The sequence below is a fragment of the Amblyomma americanum genome, chromosome 10 (assembly GCF_052857255.1).
Source record: "Amblyomma americanum isolate KBUSLIRL-KWMA chromosome 10, ASM5285725v1, whole genome shotgun sequence".
Taxonomy (NCBI): domain Eukaryota; kingdom Metazoa; phylum Arthropoda; class Arachnida; order Ixodida; family Ixodidae; genus Amblyomma; species Amblyomma americanum.
The window spans coordinates 67,644,466-67,663,967 of NC_135506.1; the positions used below are offsets into that span (position 1 = coordinate 67,644,466).

General features: G+C 49.5%; 2 protein-coding genes across 2 annotated transcripts in view; both read left to right on the forward strand.

The window, feature by feature from the left end:
* Positions 1-1,045, forward strand: part of LOC144108376 (uncharacterized) — a 32,431-nt gene extending 31,386 nt beyond the window's left edge. The window contains exon 4 of the mRNA XM_077641625.1: positions 677-1,045. Coding sequence (XP_077497751.1) covers positions 677-1,045 — 369 coding nt within the window. The remainder of the gene's footprint in view (positions 1-676) is intronic.
* Positions 1,046-2,255: 1,210 nt separating this feature from the next.
* On the forward strand, positions 2,256-19,303 carry LOC144108377 (uncharacterized). The gene is made up of 5 exons (XM_077641626.1): positions 2,256-2,324; positions 4,577-5,409; positions 5,518-5,665; positions 5,734-5,979; positions 19,296-19,303. The coding sequence occupies exons 2-5, from the start codon at positions 4,600-4,602 to the stop codon at positions 19,301-19,303; spliced, it is 1,212 nt and encodes a 403-aa protein (XP_077497752.1). The 5' UTR covers positions 2,256-2,324; positions 4,577-4,599.
* Positions 19,304-19,502: the final 199 nt, after the last annotated feature.

Below are 19,502 nucleotides of genomic sequence, written 5' to 3' on the forward strand. Positions count from 1 at the left end.
ATTCCTCCAACATGAACTAATCACGCGCACAACCTGGACACATTTTTTATTGTGTAAATAGTTTGTATATATTGCTTCTCCCCCTATCCTCTCTTCCTGTCCCCCACCTCTTTCACTTCATTTCTCCATTCTGCCTGCTATCCTTTATTTCCGCTGCCCGCAGCTCAGGTGCCTCAGTATCGACCGCAGATGCCGGGGCTAGCAAAAATCTTTTCCTTCCTTTTTGCTATTATTTTAATAAAAACCACCGCCACCACCACCTTCCAAGTAAAAATTGTATGGCTGCGTTTCCGCTTAAGGATTATTAAGGAAAATATTTTTTTGCCCATTTGAGCACCACGGGATCTTAAAGGGGTTTCAATGCTGCTGTGAAAGTACTAGTTATAATCACGTGGTCGCGTGATCGGAGACGTAGGACGCGGGTGAGCACGCGCTGTATTTTGTCTGCAGAAAATATTCGGTCATAGTGCTTAGATTATAAAAACTGGCGCTGTTATTTGCAGAATTAACGCTCTTAAGTACGCCCTGTATTTAGTCTGCATTTTAATGTTTGGCCATAGTGCCTCGAATATACAGGCACTAAATTTGGCTACTGATGCGTTGCCATAATGGCTGCCACTGCTGTTGTAAGAATGTGGAGCTTTTGCTCTACAGCCAGCATATTTACTCTATGCAGGAGGACTCGGGCGTGAGGAATCTTACGCCGGCGGCTGTCAGGATCGACACTGCTGAGACTAATCCAGAGGCGGACATGGTTAACCACGAGGAACTGAATAAGGAGCAAGTGCTGGAGCATCTAGCGTTGCTGGCTGCCGAGAACACGCGTGGCTGGACGGTTGCGAGTGCTATTGCCTACATCGCGACAAGTCAAAGCTGCACACAATGTGTCGAAGAATTCAGTGCCCAGGTAACCGACAGGAATGCTTTGCGAGTGCTTACTGAGGACTACCACATAAATACCATGGGCATGACCTTTGGGATGGCTCTCAAGGTATGCGCCGTGATCAGGTCCCCGATACCCGTCATGGGTCACGCGACAACATGAGCTGTATCAGGACTGGGCCGCCGTCCAGATCGAGCAGGACACCAGCATGCCTTCACGTCTGACCAACGGAGAATGGAGGGCTAGAATATCCTGATGAATTGCACTAGCTGTGTCAACGTTGCGTCTAGAGTGACTGTACTCCTTACAGTATGTCAAGACTTGCTCGAGCGTTTTTTTTTTCGAAATAAAGAGCATGTTTTGCATTGTCAGCCTTGGTGTCTTAATTTCTGGCACTGCTCGTTGATGTTGGTCAGTATACCGCTATTCACAAACCAAGAGCAAATGGGACCAAGTCACCACGTGCATTATCTGGTAAACGAAGCAGTGTTGGCATGAACGCAGGCTCACTGGCAATGGACGCTTGGTACTAGGACGCTGGATGCGGGGAGATAAGTGCAGCTTTGATCGAACATCGATGTCGGTACCCGTTAAAGGGACTGGCGTATTAACGCGACAGCGTTAAGGAACTCGTGTCGCCGAGAAGACGGTGTCGTCGGCGTCTTTGGCCGTGAGCTAAAAATGGCACATCTCGGTGGACACCTTAACGCGCCGTAAGGGAATAGAATTTTGAGATCGGGCGTCATTTCCTTCCCTTAAAACCAATTTTCATTTCAATTTCCTTCCCTTAAGGCCCGGTTCAGGTGTCCACGGAGATATGTGAGACAGGCGTCGTTTCCTTAAATTGTCCAACGGGTCACGCGTCGCGCTGAACAGGCGTTGGCGCTCCGTGTACCCCTCGGCAACGCTGCGACACCCGGTCGCGTCTCTCTTAAAGACGAAGCCTAAGTGGTTAGGGCGCTCGGCTACTGATCCGGCGTTCCCGGGTTCGGACCCGACCGCGACGGCTGCGTTTTTACGGAGACAAAACGCGAAGGCGCCCGTGTGCCGCGCGACGTCAATGCACGTTAAAGATCCCCAGGTGGTCGAAATTATTCCGAAGCCCTCCACTACGGCCCCTCTTTCTTCCTTTCTTCTTGAACTCCCTCCTTTTTTCCTTCCCCTACTGCGCGGTTCAGGCGTCCAACGATATGTGAGACAGATACTGCGCCATTTCCTTTCCTCAAAAAACGAAATATTATCTTCCAATTTTTTAGAGTTGATTAAGGTTTCCGTCATTAGAGGGCACCACGGCGAGGATGCTGATTGGCCGAGGCGCTTGCTGGCGCCACTGGCGTTTGATTGCCTCCCGCCGGCTGCCCGTCAGATGACTCGAAGACACCGTGCTGTGAGGCCGCATCTGCGCTGAGCTGCTGCAACGCGAACGCCTAGTCTTGTACGGGTATGTAAACCTTAAATGTTCGATTCCTTTTGGGACTCGTTCATAGCTAATTTTCACAAATGTTGCCTTAGTATAATTATCATTCTTGCTTTAGTCAACTATTGTTCATTTATATGGGTTTTTGGCATCTTTGCGGGACTTTTTTCAGTCGGGCGCTTTCGTCCTCGGGAAGACCGTTGATAGTTTTACGCCTTGGTTTTTTGAAGCTAGACTGCCGTTCCGAAGTATTTTCAGCAAATTCCGCGTATTGGAGTGCCGTTCTCGTATCAGTGAGGTATTTTTTTTAGTTCTACGACACTTTCCTGATATCTGCGTTCGTTCGGGCCGTTGAATGAGGCTCCTTGCCGTGACTGTACCGTGGGGTACATGCAGAGTTTTTCCGCGTTCCTGGCGTCCTTCGGGGGTAGGTGCTGCGTTTTCAGGTTCCATACCAATTTTGAGGGCCGTTCTAAAATATTTGAGGTGTAGTTGGTGAGGCCCTGTCTAATGGCGGCGAGACGCCGTGCCTCGCTCGTTGCTAGGCCTCGCTGTAGAGCCTTAGTTCTGGGGAGAAGCGTCCGCCATATTCGACCGTATTTGCGCGGGCGGGAGCTTTGCGGTTTCGTTTTAGGGAGTTCCAGGCTAGTAAAATTGCATTCCTGATTTACTTCAGCTTTCTGCTATTGATAGCATGTATACGCGTTTTCTGCACATAATTGTGAGCGCTCTTCTGACAGTTCAAAAATTCTGCTTACGGATATTCGTTTTTTTTTTTCTTAGAGGTTCGAGTGACCGTTTTGGAATATTCAAAGAAATTTTGCCTCATCGCGTTCGACTCGTTAATTTGCAGCATTCAATCTTTTTAATCTGTTCCGTGCCCTTCGCCGCGTCTGGCTTGCGGAGTTCGCGATTGATAGGCATGTTACAAAATTTTAGGAATATCTAGAATGGTGGGGTTCATTGTTTCAGCTTTTTAGGCGCGAGTTCTGCGGCTATAACTACTCTCTTTAATGATCTATAATAGCGCAAATTCATCATAACTACACAAAGTATCACCGTTAAGAATGTTGTTCGCTGACATCGCGTTTGGTCGCCTTTTTTTAGCGTTTATTGAGGTTTCCGCCATTAGAGGACAGCACGTCGAGGGCGCTTATTGGCCGATGCGGTTATTGGCGCCACTTGTATTTGCTTACTACCCGCCGGCGGGCAGCCCTTGCGTCGTGAGTAGACCCGAAGGCGCCGTGCTGTGAGGCCGCATCTGCGGTGAGCCGCTGCAACGCGAACGCCTAGTCCTGTATAGGTATGTTAGGCTTAAATGTTGGATTCCTCTTGGGAAGTGTTCGTTGTTAACTTCAACGAATTTTGCCTTAGTACAATTATCATTCTTGCTTTAGTCAACTATTTCTCTATTTTAGATGGGTTTTTGTGGCACTTTTGCAGGATTTTTTTTTCAGTCGTGCGCTTTGTTCCTCGGGAAGACCGTTGATAGTTTTACGCCTTGGTTTTTTTTTTGAAGCTAGACTGCCGTTCTGAAGTATTTTCAACAATTCCGCGAAGTGGAATATCGTTCTCGTCTCAATGAGGTATATATTTTTTAGTTCTACGACACTTTCCCGACAACTGCGTTCGTGCCGAGCGTTGACTGACGCTCCTCGCCGCAACTGTTCCGTGCGGTATATGCCGACTTTTCAGCTTTCCTGAGCGGCCGTTTTGTAATATTCAAAAAAATTTGGCCTCGTTCCATATTTTTAATCAGTTCCGTGCCCTTCGCCACGTCTGGATTGCGGAGTTCGCGTTTGATAGGCCAGTTACAAGATTTTGGGCAATATCTAGAGTGGTGGGGTTCATTGTTCCAGGTCTTTAGGCGCGAGTTATGCGGCTATGTAAAATTTTGTACGTTAACTTGCCCGGTGGAAATATTTTCTGCGGAAGCCAATATGACCATTCGAGTGAACATTTGCATGAGGGAGGCGGGGAGGCCAGCTTAATGACGGAAGACAGGCGTGGCGTCTTGTCAACCTGGCGTTCGCCATTCTTAATTATCCCCAGGCCGCACGGACTTGCGACAAAAGTATTAGGCCCATTTCTATTACGATTGGGTTTATAATTTTTGACGCCGACATTGGCGTTTTGGTTGGCTTCCTTTGCGTTTTTGACGTGAATTTGAGGATTTCGTGCTTTCAGCCAGTTTTACAGCTTGATCCGCGTCGTTGTAGATTTGAGTGCCGCATGGCTGTTCTACGGGTGCGTATAGCAATTTTTTTCCTTTGCAGCCGCGCATCCACTTCGGACGACGATGGGATCCCAACAGTTCTGCCTGAAGTGGAACAACCACCAGTCGAACATGCTGGCCGTGTTCTATCAAATGCTGTCTAACGAAGCTCTGGTGGACGTTACGCTGGCGTGCGAAGGTCTATCGCTGAAGGCACACAAGATGGTCCTCTCCGCCTGCAGCCCTTTTTTTCAAGCGCTTTTTGCCGAGAATCCCTGCAAGCATCCTATTGTGATACTGAAGGACATGCGCTACACGGACTTGAGGGCGATAGTCGAGTTCATGTACCGCGGTGAGGTGGACGTGTCGCAGGACGATCTCATGGCGCTTTTCAAGACTGCCGAGATTCTGAAGGTCAAGGGTCTCGTGGAGGACACCAACAAGAACAAGAATGGTGAATTCGTGACCAGTGTGGACGGTGCTGCAGACGCTGGACCCGTGGATTCGCCGCGTGCCGAATCTCCACCGCTCAGTAAAAGGAAGAGAAGCCGCCGGCCTCGGCGGCGCTCATCTAGCGACTCCAACAAGAGCGACTCTGAAGACGCTCCGCCGGCGACGCGTATCAAGGTGCCCGACAGTCCCGAAATTATTGAGGACGGTAGTATGTCTAGTGATCACAAGACCAACCCTCCCGCCACGTCTCCTTCGAGTCGGGCTTCCAATGTGGCGTCGTCTACTGCCGTGCCTTCAGGCGCTCGTCACGGTTCAAGTGTTCAGGCCAGCATCTCTCAGCATACTCAGGACTCGATTGGGGACAACGCGGTTGAAGGCGACGATGCGGACTTCGATGTGCAGCCTTTGGACGTTATGGAGGAATCTACGTCGACCGAGAACGTAGGTGGCCCCTTGCTGCTGTGCTCCCCGTTTAAGAGTCTGTGCCCGTAACAATTGCCAAACATGTTCTTAGTTCTTGCGATACGCCTTTTTTTTATTTCTTCTCAGGTTCCAGTGTTCCCAGATGTTGCCTCATCGTCACAAGCAGTAGGGGACGAGTCACAGCTGTCTGCTTACACAGGGTCCACATCCGACAACTCTGCCCTTCTTCCTGCTCAACCTTCACTGCCTTCAGACATTTCTATCATGAGTCAAGGTAAACAAAGTTTTGCTCAAGTTTCTCGGCCCTGTTGCTGACACCACCTCGTAACTTGTCATTTGCAGTAGACATCAAGCCGTCACCAAATAGTTTAACACCATACGACGACAAGACCATAGCACCTGTGGTCGCCGCCTCCCCAGCCGCCGCGCTATCCGGGGACAGCGCGTCCACCGCCATGGCAGCCACGGACGCGTCCGGCGTTCCTGCTATCGCCGGCCCGTCCGGTTATCAGCAGTCGACACCATCTCATGGTACGTATCCCGTCCCTGACCACCCAACCCACCTGCACATTTTTTTTTCTCTGTCACGTTTGCCCCACGGTGATCCTAGCCTCTGTGGTGATTCGCTGTTCAGCTTTGCTTGCAACGCCGGGGGCTGTGCACATGCTACGTTTGCATCGGGCCCCACTGAAAGCCGGTCTCTGGTTAAGCTGCCCTGTATTTGGGCTGTAATTTCACTGTGCAACGCTTTGTTCTCACTTTGTTCCGAGACCACCTCTTATTTTGTATACTCTGCTAGGGAGCTGTGAGACGCAATGTTTTGCATTTGTCTGTATCGCCTTACTCTGTACAAATTAGACAGCAGTAAAGTAAATTTCGCCTGCTGCTTCCCGCACGGAGGCTTCCCAGAAGACGTCCAGTCATTTGTCGGGTGTCATGTGTCGTTCAATCGTCGGCGCTTAGTCGCGATCCGCTTTCGGTTTTCTGGATCCTGGAGCCGCCCTGAACAAGGTGAGTTCGCGTCCTGGTTTTCTGAGGGTGCCTGGCCACGTTACTTCTAGCTTGCGGTCTTCACTCGTTCGGTTTTCGCGTCGCGCGCAATTTTTGCATCGTGCCGTTGGGTCAAGCATCAGTGAAGACTCCTCTTCGATGGCCATTTTCGCTCAGTGTCCTTCGAAGTTCAACGCTTTTTTTTTTAATTTCTGTAGGTTAACTGCTCGGTTATTAGGGTTTTAATCTTAACTGTGCGTTCTAAATGTGCTTGTATTACTCTGTATTTGCCGTGTACAACATGAAATAAATGGGGAATTGGTGGGGTTTCTAGTGTTTTTACACGATTTTGACACGGGGTCAGCAAATGTGAATGGATGCTTGTGTGCCTGTCTGTGTGCGTGTGTGTGTGAGAGAGAGAGAGAGCGCATGGCTGCAAGATACCCAACACGAATAATTTCATTGCTCGTCTCTATACACTTCACTACACGGGGAATAGCGGTTGTCAGTCTAGTGCCACTCGAGCGGCCAGCTTCACTAGTAATTAGTTCGGTTCGATTGCCAGGCTTGCGCTTGGTGTCAATGACTGGTGGATTTGGCCATAGAACACATTGCACGCGAACCCTCTACACACGTAGCAGCAGTGTGGGATAGGTGGGTGTTCCTTGTTGGGGGTGGCGTGTGTGCAGGTGCTGTGGCCCGTGCAGGTGGACGTTGGTTTCCACGAGCAAGCTGCCAAGCGTCGTTATGTTCCAAATAAAACTTTTCTTTGCGTTCTGTGTACTCCTCCCTGGCACTTGCGCGAACCCTTTCGTGTTTGCTGCTGTGCGAGGACTTAGTCGCGCATTGCAGGAGCTACGGAGTTCAGGAGCTAATGAGACTCCAGTCCCCTTTTCAGAGAAACAGCAGCTTCTGAAAAGGATACCCGTGCCTTGTATACCCTGCCTCGACGTTTTTAACTGACCGAAACACGTGTCGTGAGATCATATTCGAAAAGAAAATGCCATATTGTAACAAGGAAGCAGAGCGATATCGGAGGAAACAAGAATCTAATTTTAACTAGTCACTGAAAATCGCCTAAAATCTCGTGGTGAAGCCTTGCCATTATTCGTGTACCCACCAAGAGGCCGTACTTCGGTGGGGTGTCTTGTCTGAACATCTTGTTTGGAGCGGTAACCACGGTCTACTAGACCGGAACGCGGACGAAAAGGTCACGTAAGTGATGTGCCGAGTGCGACCGCAGAACAAGCAGATGGACAGGAAAGTTCCAGGATCCCCCAGGTGGTCGAATCCATTCCTGAGCCCTCCACTACTGCGCCTCTTCCTTCTTTTATTCCCTTCCCTTACGGAGCGGTTCAGGTGTCCGCCGATGTGAGACAGATACTGCGCCATTTCCTTTCCCCAAAAACGAATTTTCAATTTTTACACTTTCCTCTTGAGGAATATTGGTAAACTGCCATTCGTATCTGAGTGAACCTGCCATATGCGCTCCACCCTATTCTTATCCTTTTAGTATGATCCGGATTATACTCCGTTTTATACATCAGGCGCAACGCTGTGAAAGGTACGGAAATAGTCCGGACGGGAAAAAAAATTAATCTAGATTAGCTGAGCTAATCCAGGATATCCAAAGCGAAAGATATTGGCGTTCACTGCGTTCGTTGGCGTTGACAATGTTCCAGACGGCGATGGCTTTGAGCAAGGGAAGGGTTCATAACTGGCCCCCTGGATACGTGGACGCCTCATTCGTGCTTTGATTCGTGGTGAGAGAGATAGAGGTGTGGAATGAATGAATTAGTGTTGACAGCGTTGTGGCTGACATGCGGCATCTGGCCGCAGCGTTCATTTGGCGTATAATCTCTCGCTATCAACCATAACCTGCACGCGACCTCCCAGGGTGGCAGGGAGGGCGCGCTGCCTATCCAGTGTGCGGAAAGCAATCAAAGCAGGCATTTGACGCCAACGCCATGTACATGAAAGCGAGATTGAGGCCTCCACTGACCACGGAGCCGCTTGTGCGTCTTTCATTTCGTGAAAATGAACAGCCTTTGCAAAGTTGTCAATGCAAATGAATTCTATGAACGCCGTCGGCTCACCCGAACCGTGCCGTAAAGGAAGGAATAAAAGAGGGAAGGAAAGAGAAAACTGAAAGTTGCATTTTGAGGAAACGCGCGACACTGCATAGTGGCGAGACACCTGTGGCTCGGTGTGACTGGGGAGCGAGAGAGAGAGAAAACGCGACGGAGTCCGCGGCGGCCACTGCGTCGTGCGTGACGTCACTCGTGCTCCGACATACGCCGGCTCGAGCGAAGCGCGGTGTTGACTAGCGTAGTGAAGCTTTTCGCTTCAAAAGAAAGGCGTGTTACTCCGCGCTTGTTCTGTGCCCGAGTGGTCTATGGCACGAAAAAGCGACAGCGTTTTAATAAATGATAATAAATTATTGACAGCGTTTTAATAAATCATAATAAATGTGTCATGTGGTAAGCCTACAGGCAAAGTATTTACTATGTTTGGCTCACCACAAATGACTACTTTTTGGTCGCGGATGTAGGCAGCGTAAACAATAGCGCTAGCTCTGACAGCGTTGCACATGGCGTTTGAAACGGAGTATAACTGTCACTACCTGCCCTAAGCAGATCTATTCCCTTACCGCTTCCAGTAGCTCGCTACCAATTGTGAACCGGTGTTCCCTTGCTAGACTGTTGAACATTACGTTGGTTTTCTGCATGTTAACTTTTAGACCCACCGTTCTGATATGCCTGTCTAACTAATTTATAATGCTTTGCAGTTCATATCCTGAGTGACTTAGCAAGGCAATGGCATCAGTAAATAGCAGATTACTTAGGTATTCTCCATTAAAGGGGCCATATCACGCGCATGTCGTGGGAGGATATGTTGAGATCACGGAAAATGATCAGCGTTCTTAGCGAGTACAGAATCTCCTAGACCGGCCAGAGCTTGTCCAAGAAAGCTGATGGCTCCTTTTGATGACAAAATTAAGAGATGATCTGGACGTATATCTGCAACGATTCGAGCGGATAGCTTTGGGGCAAGGCTGGGAGCGTAGTGTATGGGCCACGGCATTGAGCATGTGTTTAGTCGGAGAGGCACTGAATGTGTTCGGGAGAATGCCTGCTGCTGATTCCATAAACTACGAGAAAGTCAAGAAGGCACTCCTCCAAAGATTCAGGCTTATGGCAGAGGGTTTTCGTGAGCGATTTCGCACCGCCAAACCTGAGGATTCTGAAACCGCTAAGCGGTTTTCCTGCAGGCTGACCAACTATTTCTATAGGTGGCTTGATATGGCAAACACGAAAAGAGTTTTGAAGGGATGCGTGACAAGCTTGTCACAGGGCAATTTTTAGCATGTTGCAGCTCAAAGCTAGCGCTATTCGCGACAGAAAGTTGTGTTCATTGGAAGAGTTCGCCGACACTGCAGACCAATTCCTCGAGGCTCAAGGGCTGAGAATTATGGGCAAAGGAGGAAACACAAAAGGACCTAGAGACAGATGCGACAAAACCAAGAGCATAGGGCGGTGCAAGGTAAGCGCACTTGCCTTACGATCGAGAACTCGGTGGACCCTACACCCGGATCGTCTTCTTACAAAGTGACCATTAAATCACTGGCCAACAAAAGCCTCACGAATATACCAAACAAGATTTTACAAGCTAACTTGGACGCGTGCCTCTGAACCAAAGGTTTTCGGTGCTTCACAAACAGGACAAAGTCCAACACCACTGCAGTGTGGCTTAGACTCTGACTGCCGTAGAACGGCTGCAAACGCTCACCAGTATTTCACTGACAAGCGAAATCTCAGTGTCAGTACAAGTGTATTTAGTTGAAGGCTCCGACTTGCAGCGCTGCGTCGTCTACAAGGTCGATACCACTGAGGATCAAACTGCACTCCAGCGTGAGCTGTACTGTCCTACGCACCGTGTCATCCAGGCCCGACGCATGGGAAAGGGGCGCTCTTGCATAGTCACCTTGCAAGGCCCTCTGACACTACCAGCCCGTCTGTACTATTATGGCTGTATTTTACGACCTCGGCCATATAAACCGAGTGCGGTATATTGCTATAACTGCTTCCGTACTGGACATATGCGCAAATCCTGCCCCTTCACTGCTGACGGTGAAAGTACATCGGAAGGGAAAGTGGCTTATCGATGCGGCCTTTGTAAATCTGACGACCACGAGATAACATCTCCAAGCTGTCCGACAAAACAAAAGCCAACACAACAGGCTCGTCGTCGAATGACTAAGCATTGACCAATACCTGTAGTAGATGAAGCGCACAAAAACACAGCTCACAGGAAAGGAATACTCAAGACAGAAGCGCCTGTATCGTGTCTTCCTTTCCTGTGTGCTGTGTTTTTGTGCGCTTCATCTACTAAAGCTATGAACCAACTTGCCCAAGAACGTGTTCTACTGAAATTGGCCAATACAAGACAGTATAACTTCAATGCAGACATCCAATCGGTTCGCAGCTCTCCAGTGGGATGAGGACAAGTGGCCGGAGCGCTCTGAGCACACCTCGCATGATCCTTCAGCTCAGCAGCCTTCTAAAGGTACTGTGCGAAAAGAACGCCTCCGAAAACAGCCGACAAAACAGCGCAGTGTGCCTGAGCTACCGCAGGACGATATGGCCGCAGTCGACGAACAAATCACACGTCTTTTAGCGGAGGTCACCAAGCTCCGGCAACACCGGGAACTGCTCGCTCGACGTAGACGGGCAGCGGAATCATACGCCACATCCATCAATGGTGCAGCAACATCGCCTCCCTGCCGCCCACCAGTATCATTTCCTGCCGCCTCTTCCCAGGTTACCGCAGTGCCACTGGACAACTCTGCGACTTCTTTGCTCCGGTTTATGGTCAACTAGTGGTCCAACCTGACGTCCGTGATTCTACCGCGCTTGGGCTAGTTACTAGAAATGGCGAGTTCCAGTCGTGCTGGTGTGCTGCAGCGGAACTGCAGAGGCATTTCCACGAAGGTGGGAGAGCTCAAGACCCGACTACAAATTCACAAGCTCCAGGTATGGGCCATGCTGCTACCGGAAACAAATGCCTTGCCATCGATTCCAGGCTTTAGTGCCTACATGTCTCCTTCAATGATAGACCATCGTGTACAAACTGCTGCTCCCCCGGGAAAGGCGGCGGTGTATGTGGACTCACGTTTTCCGCATGTACGCCTTGCTCTCGAAAACTGGTGCACGTCGTATCAAGAGGTAGTGGCAGTGGCTGCGAAACTTCAGAAGGGAACCTATGTGGTCGTTTCATTTTACGTTAGACCAGCCGGTGGTGCTTCGTCCCGTATTAATCTTGGTTGGTTAACAAGTGTCCGTCGGCAGTACCCCGGGTGTCTGATTTTAGTCGGAGGCGACTTTAACGCCCCTCACCAGGATTGGCGGTACCCCACTTCAAGCCCTCGTGGCAGGCGTCTGCGGAACGCCTTCACGGATGTCCAATTTGTGCTTCACAACCATCCTGGGACAGCAACACGGCCAGTGCGTCAAACTCGCAGTGCTTCCTATGATCCAGACTTGACGTGGTGGTCGAATCCGGGTACTCCCTCCTGGCACACGGAGCCAGACTGCTGGGGAAGTGATCATCACCCTATCATCATCGGTCTTCACAGCTCACATTTCCGACATTTACGCTACAAATGTTCTGTGGTCAATTGGGACAGTTTTCGCTCCTGTATGGACAATCTCTCTTCAGATTCTTCGCCAATCCTTGTCGAGCGCATACAAACAGCGCTCAACAGTGCTGCAACTACCACCTGGACTGGTGTTGGTCGACCGGCACCTGGCCTCGGCCTTCTTCACTTGTGGGCGGCACGCCGTCAAGCCGAGCTGGCTGCTACGCCAGACCCTACTTCGTCGCAGGCACGTACGCAATTGCACTATCTTGCAGCTAAGGCACGCAAATATGAACGCGACCTCTCTCGGCGGCAGTGGCATGCGTGGTGCGAGGAATTTTCTGCAAGATCCTTGAATGCCTCTCTCTGGCGAACATTCCGTACAATGGAACACGGTCGCTGTTCGACTGACGCAGCGGCAACCGCATGCTTCGCGGCTAACTTGTAGCCAGATGATTTCGCCAAAGAAGCTGCGCGAAAGTTTTTCCCAAAATACGATGCTGTGCCTTCTTCAGCCGCTAGTTTAAATATGGCAGGCATCCCAGCGCATGTATATCAAATGCCATCTGATGTCGGCGTAGATGGAATTGCGTGTCCATTCTCTATGCCTGAGTTGCTGGCTGCAATAGATGATGCGAAACGGAAAACAGCGCCCGGCTCGGACAATATTCCGTACGAGGTGTACAAGAACCTGAGTAGCGCTGCACGCCCTCAACTACTTGACGCCATAAACAAAGTATGGTTGGATGGCGTAGTGCCCGAGAGCTGGAAATCCGCTGTCGTGATTCCTATCCCGAAACCAGGAAAGCTTCCGACGGATCTTGCCAACTTGCGACCTATCTCCTTAACTCCTAAGCTGTGCAAGCTGGCGGCGAAAATGCTAGCCACACAATTGTCATGGTGGCTAGAGCAGCACGGTTTTTATCACCCAGCACAAATCGGCTTTCGTCCATATGTTGGTACAGAGAACGGGTTGGCTGTCTTAGCATCTGCAGTTTTGTCATCTACCCGCAGCCGCAATGTGCCTACTGTTTTAGCAATGGACGTTGAAAAAGCATATGACAACATCAGTCATGCAGTCATTCTAAACTCCATCGACATGCTTCATCTCCTTCTGAGAGTGCGTAGTTTTGTCCAATCATTTTTGGAAGGCAGAAAATTTGCAATACGCCCCAGCGGCGAAGCGGTCGGATCATTTGTTCCTCTTTGTGGCGTGCCCCAGGGATCAGTATTGTCGCCGACGTTATTTAATATTGCTTTCATCCCGCTGGCTTGGCGCTTACATGACATCCGTGACCTAAAATTTCTTTAGTACGCTGACGACATCACGGTGTGGGGTACTCACCAAGATCTCCGTACTCAGGAGGCTGCCGTTTAATCTGCCTTGGATGTTACCTGTAATTACGCATCATCCATCGGACTTCAGCTATCCATGCATAAAACAACATACACGTCAGTTGCCAACAGCTGAGGACGCCGTAAACTTGCTGCAAGTCCAATCCGTCTTTGTCTATCAGGCACCACACTACAGGAAATCCGAGTGTAAAAGTCCTTGGCTTAGTGATTCATCAATCAGGATCAGCGACTGCATGGCTTTCTCGGGCAAAAAGGCAAGCTATTCAGACTTTGGGTTTGATTAGAAGAATTTCCCCTAAAACTGGTGGCGCAGGCTCGTTCGTTGCACGGCAGCTGGTCAGGGCAGTTCTGCAGCCACGTGTTGTTTATCAAGCCCATTTTCAACATCTTACAAGAGCCCAATGGGATCGCCTTGAAGCCGTGAACCGAGAGGCTATGAGGAACATTACGTGCCTTCTACGCATCACACCGATCATATCTTTACAAGAAAATGCGCAGCTCAATACCATTGACGATCTTGTGCAGCAGCGCCGTGAAGCGCGCAGCCTTAAGACCAGTCTATCGCACTCCACGCATGCACTGAGGACTTATGCAGCGTCACACTCCATTGTTCAGCCGCCAACGCCAGTTCTTTCCCCATGGAAGTTTGTACAGCTCAGCGACAACAAGCCAACAGATAATCGCCGACGAACATCTGCTCGTCCGGCATCGTTGCTTCGTCAGATATTTGAGGAACAAGATGCTTGCCTGCCTGAAGGATCAATTATTGTATACGTAGACGCAAGCATACAACACTGCAAAGCAACAACAGCTACCTACTGCACGTGCAGACCTGCCCTGAATCAAACCTCTTGGTTTCAGCTTACGGAACCCCCTTCGTCCTTTTGTGCTGAGCTCGTTGCAGCTCAAGAAGCACTCTGCTCCGTGGCCGACATAACTATGCTCTCTGAGGCCCGCGTTGTCATCCGCACTGACGCCCTTCAAGTTGTCCGGTTGCTACGACGTGTTAGCCGCTGTCCAACGATATGTCAGGACATCCACCGGCTCGCGGCACGCATCCCGCAGCCAGTACGTATTGAGAGGGTCCCACGCGATCTTCTGACCTATCAAAGCCAGGCAGATTAGGCGACCAGCCTTGAGAATACAAATTCATCACCGCATCGGCTCCTTCATTTGGACAATTTTACCCTCCTTTCATCAAGAAAGGAACTCCTCCGGCGCCGCACACGCGCTCTCATCCCTCCGTGTGCGGTAACCCTCCCCCGCGGTCTTACCCGTGCAGAGGAGGTTGCGCTTAGTAGGATCCGGGTCGGGGTTACCCTCACACCAGCCATCACTCGGAAGTGGCCTCAGTACCGAGAATTGTTTCCTCGGCCAGGCTGTCCGATATGTAAACACGAGAACATTGAGGCCGACATTCACCACTTACTGTGGGACTGCGCCCAGCTCTCAAGCCTACAAGGATCCGGCACCTGATGGTAACAGGTCTTTCACCAAGCAACCCTGCTTCATACATTGCCTGGACGCAGGGACCGTACCATCGTTCTCTACAGGACTTCATCAAATCAGCTAACCTTTTTCCATTCATTTAATCTCTACTACATCATTCATCACACCTTCACCCGTCATTGATGCCCCCGGGCAATAAATTTCGCTTTAAAAAAAAGTTCATTCTGCAGATTGGTAACGAGTTTCAGCACAATGACCCGTCTGTTAATCAGCGACGTACGCTGTTGATGCCACGACATGGTGTCGTCAGTGCATTCCTATTCGGAGTTTTGTTCATGCTACCAGCTGAGCCTATTACAGCTGCATGAAAGCAGTGCAGAGCTTAAACACTTAGCTGATATGGAGTATATTGGTTATATTTTAAGGCGGACGTTTGCAGCAAACAGATTTTTCCATCACGCTTCAGTCCATTCTGGTCTAGATTAAACACGGTTTTCTGGCCACGACGTGATTGCTAAAGAGTGATATGAATAGCAAGAACTTCACAATTGTACCTTCATTCCTCGGATATGTGCGTAAAGTGGATGAATAATTGCAAACGCTTCTTGGAAACTGCCGTCTGCTCACTCGATCACAGCGTTTTCTCCCGCTAATAAAAAAACACATTTTGAGCGCTAATTTCGACTGTATTATAAAGCTTGAATGGCCCCATGGCTGTCGCTTCAAACAACAGCTACATTGCCTCTTCTATTACCGCATATGTGACCAACGCACGCTGCAGACTGACTATAATCGGATACAATTAAATGTGCAGTAAAGATCCGTGCACATTCAGGGCCACCGAACAGAATTCCTCCGTTAGAAAATGTAGACCACTGGTGAAACTTTTCTGTTTAGGTAAACAATCAGTCAATCACGCGTTGAAATTGTACGCTCAAGGCTTCTGACGTTTCTGGCTTGCTTGATGCAGTCCAACATTAAAAAGTTGATTTTGATGACTATTGTAATTGTAATATTACGCTGCGGACCATAGCCAGTGTTACCAACTGCTGATTTTTTTTTAGTTGTGTCCTTATAAGATCAGCCCGCAATAAATACGCATCCCGTATTTACGCGAGTAAGGGCCGCACTCGTGTAGGCGCGAAATATAGCGTCAGACTGACTGGGTCATTAAAGTAGTTTCTTTGCGCTTTCGGGTGAGTGCCGAAAGAAAAAAAAGTGAACGCGCAGAAAATTACACTTTAAAATGCTCGTCGCACTTGACCATGCTGAGTTCGCAAGTTTCAACGCCGACGGGGTTTTTGCGCGCGCGGCACTTGCGAACTAGCGATTCCATGCTCACAATCATGAAATTTATTTTGAGCCTGTAATGCAGCCAAACTTAAGCATAGGATCTTATTAATAACCAAGAATCATTTACTGCTGCTTATCCAGACTCTAAAAATCGCACCAAAGGTGCCACAACATCAAGAAGCTGCTTTGCTTTATAGAGCCGCACGTTATGGCATCGGCGCCATCACCGCCTCGTCCGCCATGTCGCACTGCCGCCGCGTCACCTATAGGAGCTGGAATGACCGAATACATGTCACGTTAGGCATGGAGAAATGCGATATAATCGCTGCTTCATCATTTAAATTCACTACGGCGCTCATCCAAGAGGCACACAGCAGGCATCAACGATATATAAGCCATACTACTACTCGAAAAACCAGTGTCCACGGCAAGAGTTTCAAATGGCGCGCAATAACTGATGCTGTTGCCATTGCCCATGAAACTACGTCCAGCGATTAGCTATCGACGCTCCACTAAGATCCGTATAGTTCCGTACCAAATCCGGATATCCACGGGAAGTACGATATACGCCCAGGCACGGACGGCCGAGTCCGGACGTCTGCAGGATACACTTTCCTCTCCCGAGATTTTGAAATGCGGTAAAAAAGACAAAATTGATTACAAAATCATTTTGCGTGGTGGCAGTGAGACAGCAGCTACTGTACGATCGATGGGACGAGAGGTAAGGATTAGAGAGAGGGGGAACGTCTAATGAAAGCTGTGATACCAGCAGAAACAGAAGTATGTTTCTAGCATTGTATCCTACATTTTTTTCCCCCTCGATACAGTAATGATGCTTTTCAACTTAACAGAATTTTGCACTTGAACTTCTTAAATTGTGCCTGCCTTAGCTGGCATACGTGGCGCAAATATTTCATTAAACTTCACTTATTAACCACCCACCAATAGAGCACCATGAACACCACACATAGGCATACGAGGATGAGCCCATGGCTTCTCACTGTAAATAGAAATAAAAGTTTTCCTCCTCCTCCTCCCATGGCTTCAAAGGTTAGGTAGCGAGGTGCGTCCATGCGCTCTACTGTTGCCCTCTTTGTGCCTTAGAGTTATCAGATTAATTATAGCTGTTAATAATGAAGATTATCCTGCTGTCAAGAGTTCCGTGATTGCCTGCCTGCAGGATTGTATGACCGTTTCTGAGAAAGTTGTACGCATGTTAATTGTTCCTTCGGTGTTCTGATAATGCCAAGGAATTAGCACTTTAAACTTATTTGTTTTAGCAGCTGCCACAAATGGTCCAAGATATATCCGCTTCCGGACGTCCAGAGGATGACAAGGTAGACACTGAGTTGTTCGACAAAGGTCTGAGCATCTTGAATTCGCACTACATCCTAATCCTGGCATCCTAAGGACGTCGGAACGTCCGGTGTGAACGTACGAGGGACGTTACTTCGGCAGCCTTTTTTTTGCGCGGGACGGTCTCAGGGATGTCCACAGTTCCTATCCAGGTTCAAACTCGACGTCCATCGGACATACGAATATCCAGCAACAGATATACGTCCTTCGTGCATTCTTGGGGCACCGGTGGTCCATTAATTGGGGTTGTGTCATGTTCACGGTGCGCTGATGACACCCCAAAATGACGCGGGCGGTGTGCAGGCGGCCCGGCATCAAGCGAAATTAGCGGGCTGCTTCCGTCGTGTGTTTTGCGGAGCTGAAAGCTATGCAATATCAGCAACAAATGAAGGCGAACAAGACAACCGAAATGGTTACATAAAAACAAATTTATTGGGTCCTGGAGGAGGAAAAAAAATTCACACCAGGGACCTCGAGAGGGGAGGAGCTCATGACGTCACTGGCCAGCGAGGATCCCACCGTGGGACCAGAGTGGTGTTGACCCACTGCCTCTCCCGCATTCACACACGAGGCGGAGTCTGAGAGGGATATGTCACTGTTGCTAGACGACAGAGGTAGGTTCGGTGCGCGCTGACGAGAACGCGTGTGCCCTGGCTTCCGCGCCGTTTCCTCGAATTAAGCACAAGGTGTTGCACGCTTGAACCGGTTTTGCTGGTGTCGAGGGCTCCCTTGCCGCCTTTCTGCTCCGATTCGAGGCGCCTCGCAACCTTTCTTCTCTCACCAGAGACACCTGGGCTAATGACGTAGGCCGGGAGAGGTCTATTTCCTCGAAGCACTTATTGATGTCCTCATATGACTTACAATAAGGCTTGTTCCAAACTTCCGTTGTGGTATGTTCCTGTGACTCCGTTGTGTCTGCTCGGTGGGTCATCTCGCGAGCTAGACTGTCTGCCCTCAGGTTCCCTTCCACTCCGGCGTGTCCCGGTATTCAGAAAATTTTGTGTTGTAATGATGTATTGGGAGGCCCTGCCTGGAGGATGATTTGCAGTGCTCCCTTGTATATTCTTCCCGCCGTGTAGCTTCTACACGCGGCTTTCGAGTCCGTCAGAATCGTGAGTTATTTATTTAGTCGGTTCCCTTCAGCTACTGCCAGAGCTACGGCAACATCTTCCCCCTCGGTTACCGAACACTTTTTGGTTGTTGCACACGGGACCGCCTCTAGGTTCTGGTTGACGACCACTGATGTAACTCTATGTTCTTTGGTGTCCCTGTTCCACGGATACAGGCCTGCATCTGTGTATACCGTGTTTTCTTTGGTAGCTAAGTGTTTTTCTACGTACTCTGCCCTAGCGGCTCGTCCAGCCCCGTGCAGGTTTGGGTCCATGTTTCTCGGTAAGGGGCAGACTCTGATGGTTTGTATGACTTCGTCTGGTATGTTTGCTACTCTGCCTTCTGTTTCTTTACTGCTATACCGTAACCTGCGGAGGAGCGCACGGCCAGTGGTCGACTGTTGTAGTCTGGTTAGTTGCGATCCAGCTTGCGCCTCTCGTAGCTCTTCGAAGGTATTGTGGATGCCCAGCATCAAGAGGTTTTCATTTGATGTATTTCTTGGTAGGTTTAGCGCTGTTTTGAAGGCTTTCCTTATAAGCGTGTCCGCTTGTTCATTCTCATTCTTTGTCATGTGGTGATACGGCAGGGAATAGGTGATCCGGCTGATTACGAGGCTTTTAATCACCTTTACTGTATCTCCCTAATTCATCCCGTGCCTTTTCTGTGAGACTCGCGTGATCATTCTGCTGACTTGCTGTGTTGATTGTTTTAGGAGACTGAGTGTGTGGCTGCATCTATTGCATCCTTGGATCCACATACCCAGTATTCTTATCATGTTTCGTTCTGGAATGGTCTGTCCTTCCAAACGCACTGTCAATTCTTCCGGCGTTGGCTTCTTTCCGACCCACAGAATTTCCGATTTCTCGGTTGAACTCGCGAGTCCTCTAGGCCTGACGTATTCCTCCACGCATGTCGCTGC